General features: G+C 43.3%; 1 protein-coding gene across 2 annotated transcripts; it reads left to right on the top strand.

Moving 5' to 3' along the window:
- The first annotated feature begins 598 nt into the window (after positions 1-598).
- On the top strand, positions 599-21,242 carry CEP57 (centrosomal protein 57kDa). 2 transcript variants are annotated; one of them, XM_014965685.1, is made up of 11 exons: positions 599-672; positions 6,784-6,940; positions 9,973-10,152; positions 10,984-11,105; positions 11,983-12,099; positions 15,643-15,720; positions 16,814-16,918; positions 17,078-17,158; positions 17,501-17,745; positions 18,442-18,586; positions 19,966-21,242. In XM_014965685.1, the coding sequence occupies exons 1-11, from the start codon at positions 643-645 to the stop codon at positions 20,200-20,202; spliced, it is 1,497 nt and encodes a 498-aa protein (XP_014821171.1). In that variant the 5' UTR covers positions 599-642; the 3' UTR covers positions 20,203-21,242. The 2 variants fall into 2 exon arrangements, with proteins under 2 accessions (XP_014821171.1, XP_014821172.1); XM_014965686.1 differs by lacking the exon at positions 17,078-17,158.
- Positions 21,243-21,921: the final 679 nt, after the last annotated feature.

The following is a 21,921-nucleotide window of genomic DNA, read 5'->3' as shown; positions in this document are numbered from 1 at the left end:
CCGCCGCCGCGCCGCCGCCCCCTTGTCTCGGTGTCGGCATCGGCGTCACCCCGCGCACCCCCCCCGCACCCCTCCCCTCCCTCCGCCCCGGGCTCGGGGCTCCGGCGGCAGCCAATCAGCGCCCCGCGCCAAACCTGCCTTCAAAACTCACCGCCCAATCACCGCCCCCGGCTGGCCCCGCCGCCGCCAATCCCCTGCCGGGGCGCCGGAGGATGATTGGGTGACCGCCAGGCGGCAGCGCTGATTGGGCAGCCTAGGGCGAGTTCTGCTTTTCGATTGGCTGGAGGGCGGGGGCTCGCTTTGACAAAGGCCATCCTCTTCCGCCGCCCGCCCCCCGCGCGTGCGCGGCTGGCGCCGTGTGCCCGCGGGCCGCTCGCTGCTCCCACACGCCTCAAGCGATTGGCCGCAGGAGGCCGTCCCGCCTTTGTTGATTTGTCCCTTTTGATTGGCTGAGACGCGCCCTTCTTCTTATTTAATTGGGTAGCTAGCTATCACTCAAACCTGCCCCTTGGGGGTGGGGCTTGGCCGCTGTTCCTCCTTTCCCATTGGCAAGCCAGGATGTCAATCAAGTGGGAACCGATCGGCGCGAAAGGAGTGTCGCGCCTTAAAGGGCCAGGCAGGAGCGCAGGGCTCCCGGCCGATATGGCGGCGGCGCGCGGTCCCCAGCGCACGGTGAGACTCGGCCGCGCCTCTGAGGGGGCGGCGGCTCGGGGAGGGACGGGGGGAGCCCGTCTGGGTCCCGGCCCCGCCGTACGGCGCCGGGGGTGAGGGCTGGTGGGGTCTCCTGAGGCGTGCGGTGCTGCGCCGGCCGTACGGGAGGGGGCGAGGCGGGCCCGGGGCCTTTGCCCGCACCGGAGCCGCCGTGAGGGGAGGGGTGGGCAGGGTGAGGGAGGGTCGGGCTGGTGTGAGGCCGTGGCCGGGCGGTGCGGGGTGGGCGGCCTGGGCTGCCCGCCCCCGGCCTGCCCGGAGCAACGCGGGCGGTGAAGGCTGTCATTTCTTTGAAGTGCAATATGTAGATACGTATATACACGTATTTTATAATAAGGGGCAGAAAAGGATAAACGTACTCCGGTATTTAAAGCAGCCCTCTTACTGTCCCCCTGCCAGTGTCGGGAGAGCGTGTGTGTAAGCACACGGGATTAAGGCATTGTAATTCGGTTTGTTTCCAGAAATAATTTGGGGTCCTGACTCTGAAAATGCCTGTTCTAAAGGCAGGTGAGGCTTAATTTAGCGTCTGGATGGGTAATTACAGGCCCTGAGGCCGGCACAGTGAGCTGCGGCCTCCCGTTGGAGACCTGGCTGTGGGTTTCATGTCCTCTCCCTCAGGCTTGTGAGGTGAAAATGTTCCCTCAGACTCAGGTCTAACTTCAGGATGTACCTGTGTCCCCAGGCCTGTGCGGGAGCAGCTGGCAGGTTTGGAGGTGACACGTAGGTGGCTGGGTGCAAGGAGTTGGAATTTCCCCATTTGGGTTCCTTCCCAGGTGCCGAGTGTAGAGGAGGAGCGGGACCCATGTCTGCTGGTGGCAGGTGATGTGAAGAAATGGAGGCTTGGCTGGAGCAAGCACAGTGTGCTGTGCTGAGCTGGGTGGAGGCTGCTGGCCTCCACCAGAACGTCACCTCAAACACAAATTTCCACTTGGGTTCCTTGGTGGGCATTTTGGCTTTAGGTTTATAGCTCCCTGAAGTCAAATTCAGGGAATCCTAAAGTCAAATGAGTACTGTGTCCAGCTGTGGAGTCCTTAACGCAGGAAGGACATGGATCTCTTGGAACAGGTCTAGTGGAGGGCCACGAAGATGATCAGAGCGATGGAGCACCTCCCCTATGAGGACAGGCTGAGAGAGCTGGAGTTCTTCAGCCTGGAGAAGAGAAGGCTCCGGGGAGACCATATAATGGCCTTCCAGTATCTGAAGGGAGCCTAAAGGAGAGCTGGAGAGGGACTCTTTGTCAGGAAGTGCAGTGACAGGACAAGGGGTAATGGTTTTAAACTGGAAGAGGGGAGATTTAGATTAGATATTAGGAAAAACTCTTTCCTGTGAGGGTGGTGAGACACTGGAACAGGTTGCCCAGAGAAGTTGTGGATGCCCCGTTGCTGGAGGTGTTCAAGGCCAGGCTGGATGGGGCTTTGAGCAACCTGCTCTGGTGGGAGGTGTCCCTGCCCATGGCAGGGGGGTTGGAACTCAATGATCTTTGAGGGCCCTTCCAATTTTAACCATTCTATCATTCTATGAAATTTTTTTTTTTTGCTTGGCATTTTTTGGTGAGTAGCTGTGCCTTATGCATGCCTTAGAGTAGAGGTGGTGAAAAGGGTGCTGCATGATGGTGTGGAAGATGCGACACCTGAGAGTTCATGGTTTGGGGTCTCCACAGCTGTGTGGTGGGCACCCAGCTCGGTGTGTTCTCTGAGGGCACTCCACCTCCACAGTGGGCCCCTGTGTTTGCACCTGCACCAGCTGGAATGGTGACAAGAAGATTTGAGGACTCTTATATCCTTCCCGACTGGTATTTTTTCTAGCATGCACAGGCAATGATGGCAGAAAATTGGTTTTAGTTTTAAGTAGATGAATGTAGGCTATTTAATTAATTTAGTTAATAAACCAGAACTTTTAGGAAAATAGTTGCCCACTGAAGAATTTTTGTGTGTGTTAAAAAAAAAAAAAAAAGAAAATAGCAAACTTTACACTTTCAGAACTTTGAAAATAGTTGCTTTTAATGCATTTGTCACACTACAACAGAAACTTAACAAAAAAAATACTACATGTTGCCAACATATTTTTTTCCCTTATTTGATGTAATGGCTTGACTAAGTTAACTTTTTAATGTCTGCTTTTAACTAGAGATGTTACATATATTTAGGGCACTCCTGACTCAGGTCAGTATCAGGCAGGCACAGACAGCTCTTGGGTTGGCCTCTGGGTGATAGGGGCTGTTCTTCCCACCCTGTTCTCCCAGTAATGCAGCACTGAGGGACGAGAGCAGGCTTACGTTGAGATTGTCCCTCCAAAATAGCTATTTTGAAAGTTCTGAGAACTTCAGACTGAAGTTGATAAATTTCAGCCTTTTTTTTTTTAACTTTGTAACGAAGTGTATGAACACCTGGGTGTCACTTAAAGCATTAACATGCTTCATTTTTTTTTTTGTTCTTTTCTGAGCACCTATTTCAGAACTTGCAACACACCCACTCTAATTTAGTCCTTTTTTCCAGTGCTGAAGTGCTGGTACCAAAGGTGCTGACTTGGTGCCTTTGTGCTTTCTTGTTGCAGTTATTGCCAGAGAAGCTTCCTGCACTTTTCTGCCTCTTTGGTTCTACAGCTTGTTCATAAAGCACTGTTATTTTTCCTGTCCATGGATCTAGTCAAAATGTGTATGGCAATGAGACCAACATAAGGATTTTTTTTTTCCTTTTCCTTACTGAAACATTTGATTTATTTTTTTTTTAAGTCTCCTGGATAGTTTTTTATGATGTGTTGTATTTTTTTAGTGCATTAGAGGAGTAACAGTGTTCTGGTGTTGTTTTTTTTTTACCATCTATGCAAGTTCCTTGCTTTGAATACCCCAAGTTGCTGATTCTTATTTGAAAACTTTTCATATGAGGTTGTATTTTCTTTTGGGTTTTTTTTTTCCCCTTCCCTTTGTGTTTAGGCTTTGGGAGCTTCAGGAGTTCACTGCATGGTACCATTGTGTTGATCTATGGCTGCTCTCTGTTTTTAGTGGTAGCAGCAATGGATTTGGAAGGTAATGTCCTTAGACCTGTGAAGGTTAGATGTGCTCAGCTCAGTACCGTTATGTCACAGCGGTGCACTTGGCTCCTTGTGGGACAGTTAATCTTCTTCATTTACGATTATGAGGCTTTAGTGTGGCTTAAGGAAAGAAAGACTACAGGGAGTACCCGGAAAGGGAGGAGATTTATTTAGCAAATGTGGCCTAGCTGAGATTCAGCATGAATGTACAGAGTTCCCCAGTTTTCATATGTACTTTTTTTATGTTTCAAGATTTTCCCCAAGCCTCACTGTGTGGTGCTCCCCATGAGAATTTCCAAGAGCAGAAACAGACTTACGTAATTTTTAACTACTTGAAAAAGTAAAGAGAAGAGCAAAGAATTGGTGTGATATTAGAGTCTGAGATTGGTGATGGAAATTCTTTGATTCTCTTTCATAAACTTTCTCGGTTTTTCACTCAGGTGTATTGAGAAGTCACTGTTTGTGAAACAGAATAGAAAACAGTCCTAAATGTATAAGGAAAATATACCTGGTAGCAAGTGATTGTTTAGACTGAAGCAAAGAATGATTGCTGATACTATAGACAATATTTCAGCACATTTTTTTCAGTATTTGTTTCAAGCAGATATCTGTACTGACTATTACACTTTTCAAATTAGTGCCTGTACTCTGCATTCAGGTGAAATGTAAAAAACAGGCAACTAGTTGAAAGCCTGTATTTGTTTTGGTTTTGGTTTTTTGTAGCTTGGTGTTCAGCTGTTTGAGTACCCTAACTTTTTAATTTGGTTAATCTGCTGTTGGCTAGATGGGTGTTAGTTATGCCAGTAAAAACAAACAAGAACCCCTGTAGTTTGGGGTTTTTATGTAATTATTTTTAATTCACAGACAAGATTTTACAGCTGGATAATAAAGACATTTAGAAAAAGTTGTGATGCTGGTAGCCCTGCTTTGATTTCAGACTCATTCCCATTTTCTTTTGCCTGGTTTGTGGGGTACCTTTGATTTGGATCAATATCATATAAAAATAGCAGCTGGATATTTGAATCAATATATCAATATTTTGCTGTTTGGGCTGCTGAGGTTTGTGTTGCTCTTCTCATTCTGTTGCCTGCTCCATAAAGTACTATGGCTTGCTTGGCTCATTTTTACTTCGTTATTTGGTCTTTGGTTTTATTCATTATTCTGCATTCAGCATCCTGCAGTGCTGATGATATTTTTGCAGGAGTGAAGTTTAGGTCTTAATGTTAGCATCTAGCAGGCTTTCATTGAGGTTTCAACATTACACACTCTACAAAGTTAGACCATAAAACGTTGTGTGCATGCATGCAAAAATCTGTTCAAAATATTTTTAAGATCTTCTTAATTAGGGATTAGTGTTCTAATTGGCTTTCTATGGCAGCAAAAGTTCTTGTGCAAATGCGATTATTACAAGAAAAGGCCTTAAGTTGTGCAGGAAAATATTATAAATGTAAACTGCAAAGCATTTATAAGACTGTGTTTAGGAGCACTGATCGATACATTCAGGGTACTTGGGGTCCTAATTTTCTTGTCCGCAGTGAATCACTTTATAAGAGGAAATTAACTGCCTATAGGCTTTGAATAACTTATATGTTTTCTTAATGTTTTTGTCCCTGTATTATTTTTCTTCCTCATAATGCATTTTGGGCTGTTATCTAATTTGCCATGAGATACTTACATAAATACTCTCTGTGTTTTAATAAAAGTCACAATGTGCTCCCAATAATTGATGTTTACAAAAGCTTTAAAAAAAACCCGTGGCAAGATCAGCAATTGCTCAGTTGTCAAATGAGTGAAGTAGATGCTCTGTGGAAAGCTGGAGGAGCATTGCATCTGCCTGCAGCCCACTTCTCTCTCAGGTTACCTTCAAATTCTGTTACTGAAATGTTTAGTGGAAGGTGCAGTTGAGAGAAATGACTAGCACCTTAAAAACAAGCGTTTGTATTTTATGTAATTCATGTACAGAAACCAGAAAGCTTAAGCCAGGCAGCCAGTCTCGGAGTCAAAACCATAAACATATCCCGACTGCACAGCGTGTTCACAGCTCAGTGGTCCCCTCTGGTCACTGCTACATCCAAAACAGCAAAGGTTTGGGAAGTTGATGTAGCCTGCTGGGAAATCCGTGGTCTGTGTTTTTGAGAGCAGTCTCAAGCTGATCTAACAGCATGTTGGTGCTCAGGGGCAGAGGTACCTTCCTGGCTGTGATTTGCTGCTGCTTTTTTCTTGTGCTGGTGTCACTAATCAGGTGTAGCATAAAGTCACGTAGTTGTGGAGGTTCAGTCTGTTCATGGAAGGGTAGGAAAGGCAAATTGAAGCTAGTGGAAAAGAGGTTGGGACTATGCAGCTGGGAAGGCAGGGTGAGGAGATAGTGTCCTCTGCCCCATCCACAGTCAGGCTATTACAGAATCACAGAATCTTCTAGGTTGGAAGGGACCTTAAAGATCATCTTGTCCAACCGTCAACCTAACTGACAAAAATAGACACCCGCACAACAAACAAGGAGCATCATCACTAAACCATACCTCCCAGCACTACATCAACCCGTCTTTTGAACACCTCCAGGGATGGTGCCTCAACCACCTCCCTGGGCAGCCCATTCCAATGCCTGAGAACCCTTTCTGTGAAAAAATTTTTCAGATGTAGAACTGTGGTCCTGGGTGTGCTTCTATCAGGTTTGGCACCTTAGTGCAGTATCTCGTGTGCGGTTAAGTATAATCAGTACTTAAGAAGGTGGCTGTTTTCCAACAGTATTACCTTCTGGTATATTACCTTCTCACCATAAGCAAGAGACAGTATAAGTAGAAGACAGAAGTGGAATTGGAAACTAGTATGGAAAAGATATTTTCTTTCTGATACTGTTTTTAGTGGAGAAGAGTTAGATGTAAAAATGACACAGCCTAAGGCTGTGATGAAGGAAATACAACTTTCGAGGTATTACAGTCTCCTGTAGCAATACTTCTACACACCATCTAATTGGATTCTACTGGGTTTTTTTTTGTTGCAACAGGGAAACCAATGTGCTGAATAACAGCTTTGTTTTGTTTTCAGGATGATCTGCACAAAAGTCATAACTCTACGTCAGCCACAGACGGACTCTCTGCAACTTCATTTATAGAATATCCAAAGCACAAGCCATTTATTAATTCAGATTTGCTGCTCTCCCCACGGAAGCCAGTTATTCCATATCCTGAAAGCAACAGCAGAGGTAATAGATCAACAAGGTTATTTTCTTACCTGTTTCCAAATCACATGATGAAATGCTGCATGTCCACATCTACAAAGGTTGCAGTCTATTTGTCCTTTTATCATTGCCCGGTGATGTGCAGGTCACCTATTTTGTAGGTACTTTGCACTTCTCTTTTTGAAGAATGCCTAATGAAAGAGGTAATCTTACAGCTGGAGGAAGGTGCTCCTCTTCAATAGGAGAGAGCTGTGAAATGGACAGAGTATTTTATGAAATTGTCCTAACGTGTTTTCTTTGCCCCCTCTCCAGTCCTCCTCTCCCTCAGGCTTTCCTCTCCTGAGTTCATGGCTGAGTTTGAAATAAGGAAACTTTAATCCCCAGAATGGATTGAACCAAAAGAGGGGTTTTGGCCCTGTTGAAGTGGGAAGTTTTGTCATGGAGAAAGGGTGTGGCGAGAATATTTATCATTTCAGTAAAGGTTAAGCATAGCGCTGAACTGAGAGCTTGCAGCACCAAAAAGGGAGGTGATTTTACTCCCGTTTATCCTTGTTTCTAGGCTATTTCTTTTCCCTTCTTTCCCACTCTGGTCCTGGTGTTCATCTCCAGGTAAGCAGGTTTGTCTTGCCTGACCTGACATGAAAAGAAACATTCTTGGTTAGTTACTGTTATTTTAGTGGATTGGCTTGTCATGCAATGAGACGTACTCCAGAGCTGCCTTGGGGTGAGTGCAGTGGGCAGCACAGGGAGTTGATCCTTTGATGTGAGCTGTTTGGCTCAGGGTCACTACAAAAATACTCCTTTTAAGACTAGAGTTGCATGTAGTAGCATGAAAAACTTGATATTTTTTCCTCATAAGGAGAAAAGTGAGAAAGATTTAGGATTAATCCTAATATTGCTCGAGGTAAGTAAAAAATCAGTATGATAGGCTCAAGTCCCTGTTACAATAACATAATTCATGTCTGAATTATTACAGACTTCTACGTTAACAACCTAGAAGATGAAATCTCAATTTTTGAAATGCTTTTTAAAACACAGTGTATGCTCTCATGTGCTCAATGCCATCAGTTCTTAGAGTGCAGTTGACACAAAACTAAAGGAACCTTGTGATGGATAAAAAAAATGGATGTGCAGGAAAATCCCTTGTGAATTACTGATGCAGGCATCTTTTTATATATTGTGTTACCTGTGGCATTAGTGACAAACTTTTGACTTCCAAGTTTTAACTTGGCAACTTTTTTCAAGCAGGAAATCTGCTAATTCTGAAACAAGTGCGAGCGGAGGGAGGCAATCTGATAAATTATATCCCTTTCTAAAAGTTATGAAATGTCTTTATTTAAAAAAAAATAAGTAAATATGAATACATACTGAAAACTAAAACCAATGTGTAGATGACCTAATATTTTACTCTTTTTGCTTAGATTTTAAAAATGAAAAAATGTTCTGGAGTGTGTAATTCAGTAAGATTAAGGATATCGGAGTTAACTTTGGATGAGAAAGTAGATTGGATCGTTCCTGGGGATCCTTACTGCTCCTCCCACCCCCTAATTTCTTAAAAAAAAAAAAAGATATCTAAAAATCCTGAAATTGAATATAGTAAATTCTGCTTATTTTGGTTTGAATTTGTGTACATGTGTGCCTCAGCATACACATTTGGTTTTAATACTCTAATAAGAATGATGGAATGATACGAGGCATCTTGTTGCGTTTTATCTTTATTGGATCATTTCTTGAATTGCTTCATTCCTATATTTTGTTGGTCATTATTGTAAATATACAGAGATCTCAATTTAGCTCTAAGGATAACAGTAACAAAGCTGTTTATAGTTTCAGCTATGCCCATTTCAACTGAATCCTGGTAACAGTAACGTAACTAAAGAGAAGAGGGAACAGTTGGTGACTGATCCTGCAGACAGGGCCAGGCTATCTGTAACTTCTCCTTAACTGTGACTGCTGTCACCTCCTCCTTATTTACTTAACAGGTACACTAAAGCACATAGGTTTTTATTGATGTGGTGTTAGAATGTGCTATTCTGCACTTCAAAATTTGATGATTTTTTACTCTGGAAAACTCATCCTGATAATTATTTTTTAGTGCTTTTTTTTTGTAATCTGATGCTCAAACAAGTGTGCAGTCTCAGTTTTTCTGTGCTCATGCATTCGGTAATAAAGGTGGTGTATTCTTTCTTTCTAAAGTGGTTTTAATCACAAAGGAGTGGGTTAATGTGACCTCATAGATTAGTCCGCTATATGAGCGGTCTGTACAGATGTTCCTGTGTTTTACTCCAACAGGACTGTATAGGGGAAAGGCTTATGGTTCCCTTTGCAGAATTAAACAATGCAGCCAAGAGACGTAATACATCAGATTACCAGCAGATGGTCTAATTGCAAGGTGCTTTCTTTTTGTGGTGATGAATATATAAAGCTTTTGTTGAAGTAATTGTCAAAGCAGGGAATGGAATAGGAAGAGGAAAAGTTGTTCAGCTCAAAGGAGATGTATGTCTTGGGGGGAAGTAGGGGAACAAACAGAAGTATCAAAAAAGAGCTGCCACTTCAAAATAAACATTTTTATAGCCCATCTAGTAGCTAACCTTTATTCTGCTCTGCAACCATTACATTTTTGTGTAAACCATTCATGTTTGTGTATTTGTTGTGCTAGCATGCACCGGGAGAGGAATAATAATAAAGAGAACTGCCACTGTTTTAACTCTCTAGTTGTGATATTTCATTTTCCTTTGATAAAGTGTCAGAAGATGCACTGTTTGTACACATTCTATAGAATATTTACGTGCCTTGTTCTGGGAAATGGATGTGTCTTTCCCAAACATTTCAGATGAAAGCATGCACCAAGGGCATCTATTCTTTTGAGACTAGTTTTAGGATCAGTTATGGTTTCAAGAGAAGCGGGTCTTAATTCCTGGAAGGAGTCCTCAGTGCTGGTAAGGAACACTCTGACTTGCTTACATAACATGCTATTACCAAAATGTTTCAAGTTCAGTGTTATCTTGAAGTGGTGATATAATGGTATCTAACAAAAGGTATTTATTCAATTACAGCAATATTTTCTGCACTGAAGAATCTCCAGGAAAAAATTCATCGACTGGAGTTGGAACGGCTTCAGGCAGAGGAGAATGTAAAACACCTCAGCAGAGAAACAGCAGACTATAAAAAAGTACTGAGTGAACAAATGCAACACAAAGAGCATGACAAGACTGAAGTGTCAAGGAAAAATCAAGGTTGTTTGCAAATGTTATATAGATACTATAGAACACTGATGTGGATGAAACTTGAGTTTTATCAATGCATAAAACTCTTTTCACATAATTGTAGATAGTTCTGATTGGAAGGGACTTGTAAAGGTCATCTAATCCAACTCTCCCTGCCATGAGCAGGAACATCTTCAACTAGATCAGGTTCCTCAGACCCCCCTCCAGCCTGACCTTGAATGTTTCCAGGGATTGGGGCATCTCTCACCTCTCTGGGCAACCTGTGCCAGTGCTTCAGCACTCTGTGTAAACAGTTTCTTCCTTACATCTAGTCTAAATCTTCCCTCTTTCAGTTTAAAGCCAGTACCCCTTGGTCCTATCACAACAGACCCTGCTGAAAAATTTGTCCCCGTCTTTCCTGTAGGCCCACTTTAAGTATTAAAGGGCTGCAAAAAGGTCTCCCTGGAGCCTTCTCTTCTCCAGGCTGAACAACCCCAGCTCTCTCAGCCTGTCCATGAGCAGAGGTGCTCTGTTCCTCTGATCATTTTTTGGCCCTCTGATGGACCTGCTCCAACAGGTCCATGTCTTTTCTGTACTGAGAATTATTTTTTTAATTAATTAATTTAATTTACTTTGTTCAACATATTTTACTTTGCAGTGACACGTGGAGTTATGAGAAATAATTTTAAAAGTATTCTTTCTTCAGGGATTTGCATGCATACAGAAGATCATTAGGCTTAATCAGCGGCTTTCCTTAGATGGTCCTTTTCTTGTTTTGGAACTGTCCTGAAAACAACAACAACAAAATCCCAAAAGCAAGCAGTGCATGATTTCACTTTTTCTGCCTTTTGTTATCTTTAGAACTGGCTTCTCAATTGGCAGCTGCTGAGTCTCGGTGCAGCCTTTTAGAGAAGCAGCTGGACTACATGAGAAGAATGATCCAGCACGCAGAGGATGAGAAGTCGCATCTCTTGGAGAAACAGGTGTGTTCTCAAGATTATCTGAGAGTTAAATTATAAAAATGATGAACTATGTCCTGAGTTTTTGTAGTTGCTGTAATTTTAATATCTTTAAGTGTGGTTGTCTGTTTCAGTTGCCTTTATATACTTAGGGATGGATAATTTCCCTACTTAAATTTCCCAGTGTTATCTGGGCTGTGGTGTTTTCTGCCTTTGTGCACCTGTCTCTAAGGTAGTATCAGGCTCTGATATTAATAAGTATTACTTGCTTCTGTGTGATTTGCTTTTTTGCTTACTGCAGTAGCTCATCTTTATCCCTCAAGTGCTATATACCCATGTGCCACTGGGAAAAAGCCTCCCTTTCGTGTTTACACTCTTCAGGTCTTAAGGGATTTTCTTTACTAGTACTGCTTTTGCTAAACTGGGGCTGAAATACTGATTCTGTAGAAATAATAGTAAAATTTCTATTTCCCACCATCAGTGACTCTGGGGTTGAGCCTGTGTCTAAAATGACCTCGAATTTTGCTTTACTGGAGCACGGATCACCTAGAGCTCTGTTCATGGATCTTTGTTTCACTCTATTAGATATTAACTGGAGAAAAAAATTAAGAAAGCTATCTCTAATAGCTGAGTAATGAGAATTTCTACCACATTGTGTTCGGAAGGAGGAGAAAACTGCAGAATTCTCTCCCATCTGAATCTGGTTGAGTGTGAGGCTCCCAGTGTTGATGGGCCAGTGGCGCAGTTGCTCCCTAATCACAGCACCATTTTAAAATACCTGGAGGGAAGCAGTAGCTCCTTTGGGCTGTTTATGAGCCTCCTTTGTGCTGCAAAGGTTCACTATAGATGGTTCTGTTTTATTGTGCTTAAAATTGTTTTGCTTTTCACTTTTCCCTTCAAGGGTTCGTTGGAGAGAGATCGGCTGCTTGATCAATCACACGTTCAGTCTAAATTGGAAAAGCTGGATATGCTGGAGAAGGAGTACAGCAGGCTTACTGCGATGCAGTCCATAGCAGAGGTCTGTTATTTGTAGTGGATAATATATCAGATTTATCTTGTTTGTTTTAATAAGCATTTACAGCTATATGTCAATATACCAGAGTAAAACTTTGTGCTGTAAAACGTTGCAGTTATTGCTGAAAGTCTAAGTAGACTTTGTCACTGCACTTTGCTTAGCCTTAGCTCTATCTGTTGGTGTTCCTCTTTTGTGGTCAGTTGGTGCATAGGCATGTAGGACTGTGGGCTTTCCTAAGCTCCCAACTTCTGCCTTGCATGGTGCTGGATGCTAGCAGTAATATTCTGTTATGACCCAGATTTGACTTGATTTATGTGGATTTGTTTGTTGGTTTTTTTCTCCTACCACTTCTTAAGGAACATAATTACTAGTTATTTTACTTGCAGAGCTCTGGAGCCTGGCATTGCTTAGCCTCTAGCTCTGGCTGTTGGTGCGTGTGAATCAGTTTGCCTCTTCAGGATTCCTTTTGAATCGGTAGCTTTTACAAGTTCAACATGACCTTGTTTGGTCATGTTCTTTCTTTCTACCAGCTGTGGTGGTGGCTTCTGAAGTCTGGTCCACATACCTCTTTCTGCTGCTGTAGAGGGACCACAAGGCTCCAAGGATGGGAACTGCAGTGGGTTTAACCAGGGAGAGGCTTCCACCTGCAAAGTTCCTCCATCCAAAGGAGCCAGATGGTACATTGTGGTATTGAGGACAGCTCTGGACTCTAACAAAATTGTGGGCTTCCTACCTTGCACACCAGCCCTTACCAGGTGCTGCAGGAGATGCTGTTTGTCCAGGAGCACATAAGGAGATGTTTGATATTAAGTAGCTGATCTGCTGCAGGACCTTCAGACACTACAGCTATTCTTGGGAGTCCCTGACCCAAGGCAGCTGTAATGAGCTGTTTAAGATCCTCACACCCCGTTTGGGGTGCCTTTATGGAATAAAAGTACCTGTACTGTTTACCTGGGCCAAGTCCTTTGAAAGATACATGTCTCCTGGGCCTTGTTCATTGAAAGGAGTGCTAAGTTCCTCCAGGGTTGAAACAACTGGTTCAACAACAGGAATTCCTTTCTCAAGGGCTTTTAGCAAGTTTTTGACTCATAACAGCTGGTGTTTGGTGAGACTGGGTTGGGTTTTTTTGTGCCTGGCTAGTGAACATAACTTCAGCATAACAATTTAGTTTTGTTTGTTTTTTTTCCTGGATCCTTTGATTCTCTTTGATATCTTTAGGAATTAGTAGCTGTCACAAATCTATTTTAGTGGAATTGGGTGTTAAATTTACACAGTTTTGAATCAATTCTAGGAGCTGAGAGAAACATGGACTTAGCTCTGACTAAAGGTCGTTTTTCTTGTGACCGTTTTGCTGTCATGAGCTCTTTTCTGATGGACAGGTCTGTCTGTCCCCGTGCTTGCAGGCTCCCTTTGTACCCGAGCATCCACCTGCCAAGTGCTACCTTGTAATCCTGAAAGGATGACGGCACACTTGGCTCAAAACAGTTGCATCTGTTACCTCTTTGATCTCAGCTTTAGTTGTGGCAAGACTGTAGGAAGTTTAATTTAATTTAATTAATTAATTTAATTTAATTAAACTGTTAACACTTGGCTCAAAACAGTTGCATCTGTTACCTCTTTGATCTCAGCTTTAGTTGTGGCAAGACTGTAGGAAGATTTGCCAGTTTAATTTGAAGGAAGAAATAGATAAAAAAGAGTATTTCCATACATTGTGTGCTGAACTGGATGGAAAGTGGTGAGATGGCTACTCATGGGCGAGCAATGATTTAACTGGCTCTGATTTCAGATGCTCTGACATAGCACAAGTATTTAGGTATTGGATATCTTTGAGGGCTCAAAACTTTCTGTCTCTGGTTAAAGTTGTTTGAAATTTATTTCAATGGCAACCAGATAGATGGGTAAGGTGATCACATGAAACTTCATTGATTTTAGCAAAGAGGCAAAAATAGATGTTGAAATACTTAATTTTCTGTGTTTGCTGTTAGCTGGCCCTCTGGCCTCAGTCCCCAGTAACCTGACTGCCTGAGGGAGAGCTGAGTTCAGGAGACAAATCGAGTGATAGCTGTTTCTATAAGCAAGAAAAAAACCCCAAAACCTTTCTTTTGGGAATATAACATGGCTAGATAACTTCCGACAGGGTCTGACGCTCTTGCTGTGCAGTTTAAAGTGCAGCTGAACCCCTGGCTGAGTAAATACTCAGTTCATTTTGGTACAAAAGCATTGGCCCAGCTTCGCATCAGTCTTCTGTTCAACAGAAAAATTGCTTCAGGATTTCCATATTAAACATTCTTTCATAAGTAACAGGTGAAGCAAAGATCTTTGTGCGACTGACCACGTGGAAATCAAGAATTGTGCCACATGCTGTAAAGGGTGAAAGATGATTTTTAAGTTACCTGGAATTACTGATTTGAATAGGGGGAAAAAAAAATAGACAAGAGTTCTTTTGTTCAACAGAAAAAAAATGGGTTCCTTTATATATAGTGCCTTTGTCCTCAATATTTATCCAGTGTTTGCCTTTTAACACCTTGGTGTAACAGCTGGTTACATTAATCTTGCTGTTAATGCTTAGGTAAAGCAGAGTTTAAATATTTAGACCCTCTTTGAGTTTTAGTTTATTAAAAAATACATATATACACACACGTACACAAATATAGGTGTTCCTGTGGATTGCATGCTTTTTTGACTTAAGTTTAATTAGTGGCTCTGTGAATAATGCTTAGTCTTTGGGGGGGGGGGGGGGGAAAGAAAGGAAGTTGTTTTGTGTCCTGGAGCACTGGATCTTTTTTTTTTTTAACTCTGCTGTATAAAATCAGAAAGCTATTTAATAGCTTTCACATTGGGAGTTTAAGTGTATCCTGCTTTAAAAAAGTTTCATCTTGTTGGCGAGTTTACAGGGAAATGTGTGCCTTTCTCCTTAACTCTTCTCATGGAAAGGGGCTTTCAAAAGACTTCTCACATGTTTTTAGCCATAAAAAGGTGAAATTGCTTCAGTTTTACTTAAAGATATCTCAGAAGCATCCTACAAACTTCCCTCCTCTGTTAATAAGTTGGTTACATGTTCAAAAACTCTTATCTTTTAAAAAAGTTTAAGTTATGGAAATTTAGTGGTCTAAATAAAACAAGTCTCTCAGCTTATAATGATCCCTGATATACCTTTGTTAGCCTTTCTGTTGTACAAAATCCAGGATGATGTACACAAACCCGTCTACTTTCTAGGCTGTTTTTACAACTGAAGAGAAAGACAGCCTTGCCTGTTACTCTCCCCATAGGCTGCAACTTTACTTCTGCAATTGGTATCTGAATTTAAATACAAAAATCAGTTAATTTTTAAGCTTAAGCACTTGACTGCTGTATTTATACTTTGACTGCGGTATTTATGCTTATACAGACAGAACTTCAGCAATCATTCGAATGCTGAAGTCTTCACTTGTCTATCAGTTCAACTTACAACTTAAAGCTTTTTGCTCAAGCTCTTAGTATTGTAGGCTTCAGGAAAAAAACATTGTTTCACTAGTAATGCTATTATTTTTATTCAACTTGGACTAGAAAAAAATGAAAGAGCTGGAACAGAAGCTTCAGGAGGAAGAACACGCGAGGAAGCTTGTTCAGGAAAAAGCAGCTGAGGTAACCAACAGGAAATTTCTTTTGTACTGGTATGCACTGTAATTAGCTCTTCCTTTCCATCAACCTTTCAACTAAACTTGCTGAAAGTGTATTAAAAAAAAAATTAAAATCTTGGTTTAGTCTTCCTGCCCCTTCCCTCCTCTCTGAGAGGGATGTTTTGAAGTTCTCTGAGCTTTTTGGAAACCTTTTTCTAATGGCTCCTGTGCACCGAAGTTTGATTTCTTAAATAAAAGAAGCCAGTTGGAAAAGAGGAGTAGAAATTCACACTAATTTGTAGGTGAAGGTCCATGAGGATCTCTGCTTTAAATAGATCAAGGTCAACAAGCGTGTTCCCTTGTTCATAATTGTAACTAGAAATATTGTATGAGTCAAAAAAGAGGCAACGTACTATTGGTTATGAGCCCATAAAGACACTGGTCTTCTAACCTTGAGGTGTTGTGCTCATTAAATATTCATTGTATGATGAAGAAGTAGATAGGTAGTGTGTTAGGCTCTAGCATTAACCTTTGCCATGAGTTTGAGGGGGGTGAAAAGGATGTCTCGAATTAATTGTGAATTAATCAGTGAATGCTTCTAGTTGAGATGGGTTAGGAGGTGGTTACTAAAGCTATGCCATGGCTTCCTCTTGGAGGGGACAGCAAAGTGTGTAGAGCTCACTGACAGTGAGAGTCCTAACCTTAACTCTTCCAATAGATGGTTGGGTTTGAGGTTTTTTTTTGCTGTCAAATCTTATAGAACAGAAGGAATAATTGTCTGTTAATTGTCTGCACCAGATGAACTGAGCAGGGTTGGGTGGCTTGAATTCCTTGATATCTTGTTGAGCATAAAGCACAGCTGATGTTTTGGCACTTTCCTGCCTGGGTAATGCAGTAAGAGTAATTCTCTAGCTTACTAGGATTAGTGATGAGTAGTGCTGCCAAAGGAAGTATTCTTATTTAATGTTTAAATCGACCTTAGACTGCAGAAGCATCCTAAAGTCTTGAAGCCCTTGCTTTTAGAGAGTATTTGAAAAATTGTTGTTTTGCAAATCTCAGCTTACTCTGACTAACTATTAATACAATTCCGGTAACTTCCCTTATTTCTTCAATTAAAGCTTCAGACAGGCCTAGAAACCAACAGGCTACTGATTCAAGCAGCATCACCATTGCTTTCTCCAAAAGCAAGAAAACCCAGGAAGAAAACGAAGCAGCCAGAGAAGGTAACATGGGGGCAAAGAGAAGGGCAATTACTGAGGAGTACAATCAGGGTGCGTGCATGCAAACGGGGAGGTGGGCTGCCTCTCTTATTACAAAGCAAAAGGAAAATGGGATTGCTGCAGTGTCATCTTCTTAAACATTTCTCTCTTCTTTCCTTCCAGAAACACTCCCACACGAGCCATCTCGCTGCGCAGCCCCATTACAGACTGTGTCTGGGGGATGTACCCTTTGTAGCTGGGAAGGTGAGCTGCTTGATTCCAAAGCTTAACACTCAGTAGCTGCAGCTCCTTCAGTGGCTGTGGCTCGGGGTGCTCCTGACACCCAGTGGTTGGATCACTTCATTCTCTTTGACTCTTTTTTTTCTTTCAGTTTGTCTTCAAAAGGCTTGTTGAACAGTCATAATTTGCTGAACTGGCGTTTCCAAAACAGGGCCCTCTCTTGCTGCTTGTCAGGCTGTTCTTGTTAGTGCATACTCAAACAAAAAATACATTGCTGACAGCAAATCAAATGCTATTGTTTTTAAATGTTCCCCATTATTAAGTTGTTGACAATGCCATTTTAAAGAAGTCTCTTTTACTTTCCAGTCGACCAGTCCCAGCCATTCGGTCGGTGCCAACGTGCAACACGTCCTACACCTGATGAAGCAGCACACGAAAGCTTTGTGTAACAGCCGTGTGGTAAATGACACTCCACTGGCAAAATCCATCAGCACCGGTCATCCTGCCAGCAAAAGCAGAAAGTCATCTCTGCCAAAGGACTCCTCTTCATCCCAGGAAGAGCTCTCAGAAGTGTTGCTGACTTTACAAGATGAATTTGGACAGATGAGTTTGTGAGTTTGGCATGTTCTCCGTTGCAGATCGTGAATGTAGATGCTTTGTATTTTTGCCTTTTGCTTTAGAGTTGGAAGGTTTTGCCTGAGAAAGGAAGTCTCTAGCATATGATCTCTAAAACAAACTTCTCTGTTCGATGGGCTGCAGAGGCTGTCATTTCTTCTGACACAGTTAAAGAGAGAATCTGATTGAAAGCCTGGACTCCTTACCTGCGTTTATATGCAGCAGTATTGAATTTGTGTGGGGAAGGGGAGGGGGGTGATAACAGCCCCTGATGTAATGAACAAATGCTCCATTAAGGCACATCTTTAGAAGTCAATTTGGTTGTCTGGGTTAAGAGAACATTAATGTTATCCTAATGCACAACTGCAGTAGATAGATGCAAAACAGTAACTGAGGGAGTGCTGAGATCATGTCCTCAGGGGATTATTTGGTTGGTTTGAGTGTGTGTATTGAAGTTGGAAGCTACTTAGCTTATTGAACCTTAGTGTTGCAGCAGCCTGCCACCAGGATGTGCTGCTGTCATAATGCTGCTGACCAGCAAAACTGCTCTTACTGGTTCATTGTGGCACGTGGAACATGTCTGGCTGCTGATGCTCTGCTTTCCCAGAAGTGTTATTTCTGAACTGGGTGTATGAGCACTGGGAGCCAAGGGAGTCTGATGCAAGCTTTGTTCTGTCTGAATTCCCTGCTAGTGATCACCAGCAGCTGGCAAAGCTTGTCCAGGAAGCCCCAACCATTGCTGTGAGGGAGGATCTGGAGAGGGAGCTTGAGGTGCTGGTGGGGAAGATGGAAGCAAAGGCAGACCAGATCAGCAAAGTCCGGAGGCATCGGTTGCAGGTGAGCTACTTCTGATTACGTTCATGCTTCTGTAGAGTTTCTGTCTTAAGGGGTTTTGACGTAATATCCTAATTTAGCAGCAATTGAGTAAAGCAGAAGTAACTCCTGCAGAGCAGTAGTGCCTGGCTTTAGCTTTGATGTCCCAAAGTTTGCACACCTCCATCCTTCTATCCCATCATTTCTGCAGGAGTATCCTTTGTGTCTTACCGTGTGTCACCCTTGTGCCTACTCTTCATCCTGTCCCGGGCAGGCCTTTCCCATCTGTTCTTGCATTGCCCTTTATGCTCCTCATCCCCAAAACAGGGAAAAGATTGTTTGCTTGTGATAGCAAATCCCACAGCTGTTGAATTCTGCAAACGGCATCAGCTGGTGGGGCAATACACAAGCTGAGAAACAGCATTTGGGGCTGGAAGGTGTGAGTCTACTTCTGGGCCCCCAGCACTCTGTCTGGGAAACACTCCTGGTTGGATATCACAGAATCATAGAGTGGTTTGGGTTGGAAGGGACCATAAAGGTCATCTAGTTCCACCCACCCTGCCATGGGCAGGGACACCTCCTACTAGAGCAGGTTGCTCAAAGCCCCATCCATCCCTGGAGGTGTTCAAGGCCAGGCTGGGGCATCCACAGCTTCCTTGGGCAACCTGTTCCAGTGCCTCACCCTCCTCACAGTAAAGAATTTCTTCCTGATATCTCATCTAAATCTACCCTCTTTTAATTAAAACCATTACCACTCATCCTAGCGCTATGCTCCCTGATAAAGAGTCCCTCCCCATCTCTCCTGTAGGCCCCCTTTAGGTACTAGAGGGGGCTACAGGATCTCCCTGGAGCCTTCTCTTCTCCAGGCTGAACAACCCTCAGCCTGTCTTCATGGAGAGGTGCTCCATCTCTGATCATTTTCGTGGCCCTCCTCTGGGCTCGCTCCAACAGGTCCATGTCCTTTTTATGTAGCAGTTCCCAGCAGTAATGATTCTGCTGTAGGCTGCTGACGAGCTACTGACACAACCTTTAGGAGTTTAGAAAAACTTGTTCCCTGGTTGTTGGGGTTTGTTTTGTTTTTTAATGACTAGATGGTAGCAGTGACAAAATCTTCTTGTTGTGTATAACTTTTTCTGTTATGTTTATGATGGAGACCTTCCTCTGTCATCATCTTGTCGGTTTTAAAAAGACAACCTGGTAGCTCAGACTGTAAGCAGAACATGGGAATATAGCAATGCTGTGTAAGGAAAATAAAATATTTATTATTCAGGGTGACTTGGGAGCATCCATTTGCTTAATTGGGTGAGATGAGTGGTGGGATATTTTAGCTGTCTGGAAGAATTGCAGACCATAAACTGAAACAAGGTCACTGCTTAATCTTTTTCTTGGGGCTTCTCTTTCAGCTGGAGAGACTGAAAAGAGAATGCAAGGCCAAAAAGGCCTCTGCCAAACAAACAAAAGACAGCAGGTTCCCTGTGAGTGAGGTCAAAGTAACCACTACAGTAACCACAAAAGGGAAGAACGCTGGTCCCATCAAGGTGAAACCCGGAGAGAAGAGTCGGAAGAACCTTCAGTTGTTGAGGGACATGCAGACCATCCAGACTTCGCTACAGAAAGACGATGTCAGCTGGGACTACTGACTCCTGCAGGAGATGTTCTCCAGCCACCCCCGTCACACTTCCCCACATCCCGGATACGAAGCAGCTGCCTTTCTTGCTGTGTGAGAGAGACCACTGGATGCCAAGTGCACTTTTGAAATATGGGCCCTCAACTCTCCACCCCTGGCTTTGACTGTATATATTATGGTCTAGCTTCAAACACATTCCATTTTGAAGGTACGCAGCCACCAAATCTGAGCATAGGTCTCCACCCGTTCCTTCCGTGTTGTGGTTCCAGCAGTCCCTCCACTTCCCTTCAGCGCACCAAGAGCTGCACGTCCATGTGGGTTGGTGTGTGTGAAACACCAGTGGGATGTCACGCTGCTGTTGGACTCTGGGAGGTTCCTCAAGATGTGTCTTGTTTGAAAACGATGCTGTGACCCAAGTCTGAGGGGCTGTTGCCAGCTCTGTTCTGGGAGCAGCTGCAGTCACTCAGGTCCCGAGTGTGTCTGAGGGAGAACAGGCAAACCCGGTGGAAGGCATTTTTTGTAGGTGTTCTCTCCTCAGAAAGCTTTCCTAGTTCTTGTCCTGCTGCATTGCATTAGTCGGCGTTAATGGCAATGGATGCTTCAGTACTCAAAAAAGGAGAAAAATAACTTCTCCGAATTATTTTGCTTAACGATTGATTGAATTCAAGTCTGAATAGTGTAATTTTTCTACAGCAATTGTACTTCATGAAGAAGCTCTAGAAGGGGGTGATTACCCCATCTCCGTGTCCGCAGGTTTGGGTGGTAAAGGAGGGAGATAAACCACAAGTGTTTTAAATTTGCAAGTGCCTCAATCATGCCATTGAGTCCTGGCATCTTGCTTTTAACTTTAAATACGTGCTTTGCTGAGCTATCTACTCTGGTAGTGGTGCAGTTCATTTTGCACTCTGACTTGCACAGCTGAGTAAATGTTATTTATTATGTTAATAATGTAAAGAATTTCCTATTAATGGAATGTATAGAAGACCCAGATTACCCCTTTATACAGCTGAGAAATAATAAAGCCAGCTTGCCTGTTGAGTTGTGGGAAAGCTGCACTTCCTCTAACTCCGTGTTTTGCACTGAGCCCCATCCAGTGGTTCTTTTTTTTTGGTGATGGGACATTCCCCCTGGTCAGGGAGATGAGCAGAGCTGCTAGCAAGCTGCAGGTAAGGGAGGGACAGGGTTGTCCACCCTTCCCTGTAGCTAATGGGCAGGGAACTGTAGGGCCAGCACAGGCAGAAGGGATTTCAGTTAGCAGGGTGGGTCACCTACAGGTTCCTTCCAAGGCACGGAAGGCTGTAGCTGTGAGGGGAGAAGGCAGGAGCTGCTGACCAGGCCTGGAGCCACCCCCTTCACTCATTCACGTGAGGGACAGGGCTCTGTGTAGCTGGAGTAGCCTCTTGGGAGAGCATTAGTCCTGGGGGTGCCTGGTTCAGCAGCAGCTGAAACCTCACTCAGTAGTTCCACTTGAGAAGGGCCCCCAGGGCCCAGCCTGCTCAGGTGGGCTGAGGTCAGGGCTCCTTCAGGCTGATGCAGAGGAGCTGAAGATGCAGCTCCTCGATGCTGGAGGCTTAGGACTACTGTCAGCTCCGTACGTGCTGCATGCACTGCCTGAGGTGTCCAAGCTGGAATAACACCTAATAGGGGTGAGAGCATCCCAAATAATGTGTGAATCTGGGCTTAATGGGAGTTACACACAAATATATGAATATTCCTTTTACAGAGAAGCTAC

Source organism: Calidris pugnax, unplaced genomic scaffold, assembly GCF_001431845.1.
Source record: "Calidris pugnax isolate Ruff unplaced genomic scaffold, ASM143184v1 scaffold20, whole genome shotgun sequence".
In the NCBI taxonomy this organism is placed as follows: Eukaryota; Metazoa; Chordata; class Aves; order Charadriiformes; family Scolopacidae; genus Calidris; species Calidris pugnax.
The sequence above is the reverse complement of the archived record's forward strand: the minus strand, read 5'-3'. Positions and strand labels throughout refer to the sequence as shown.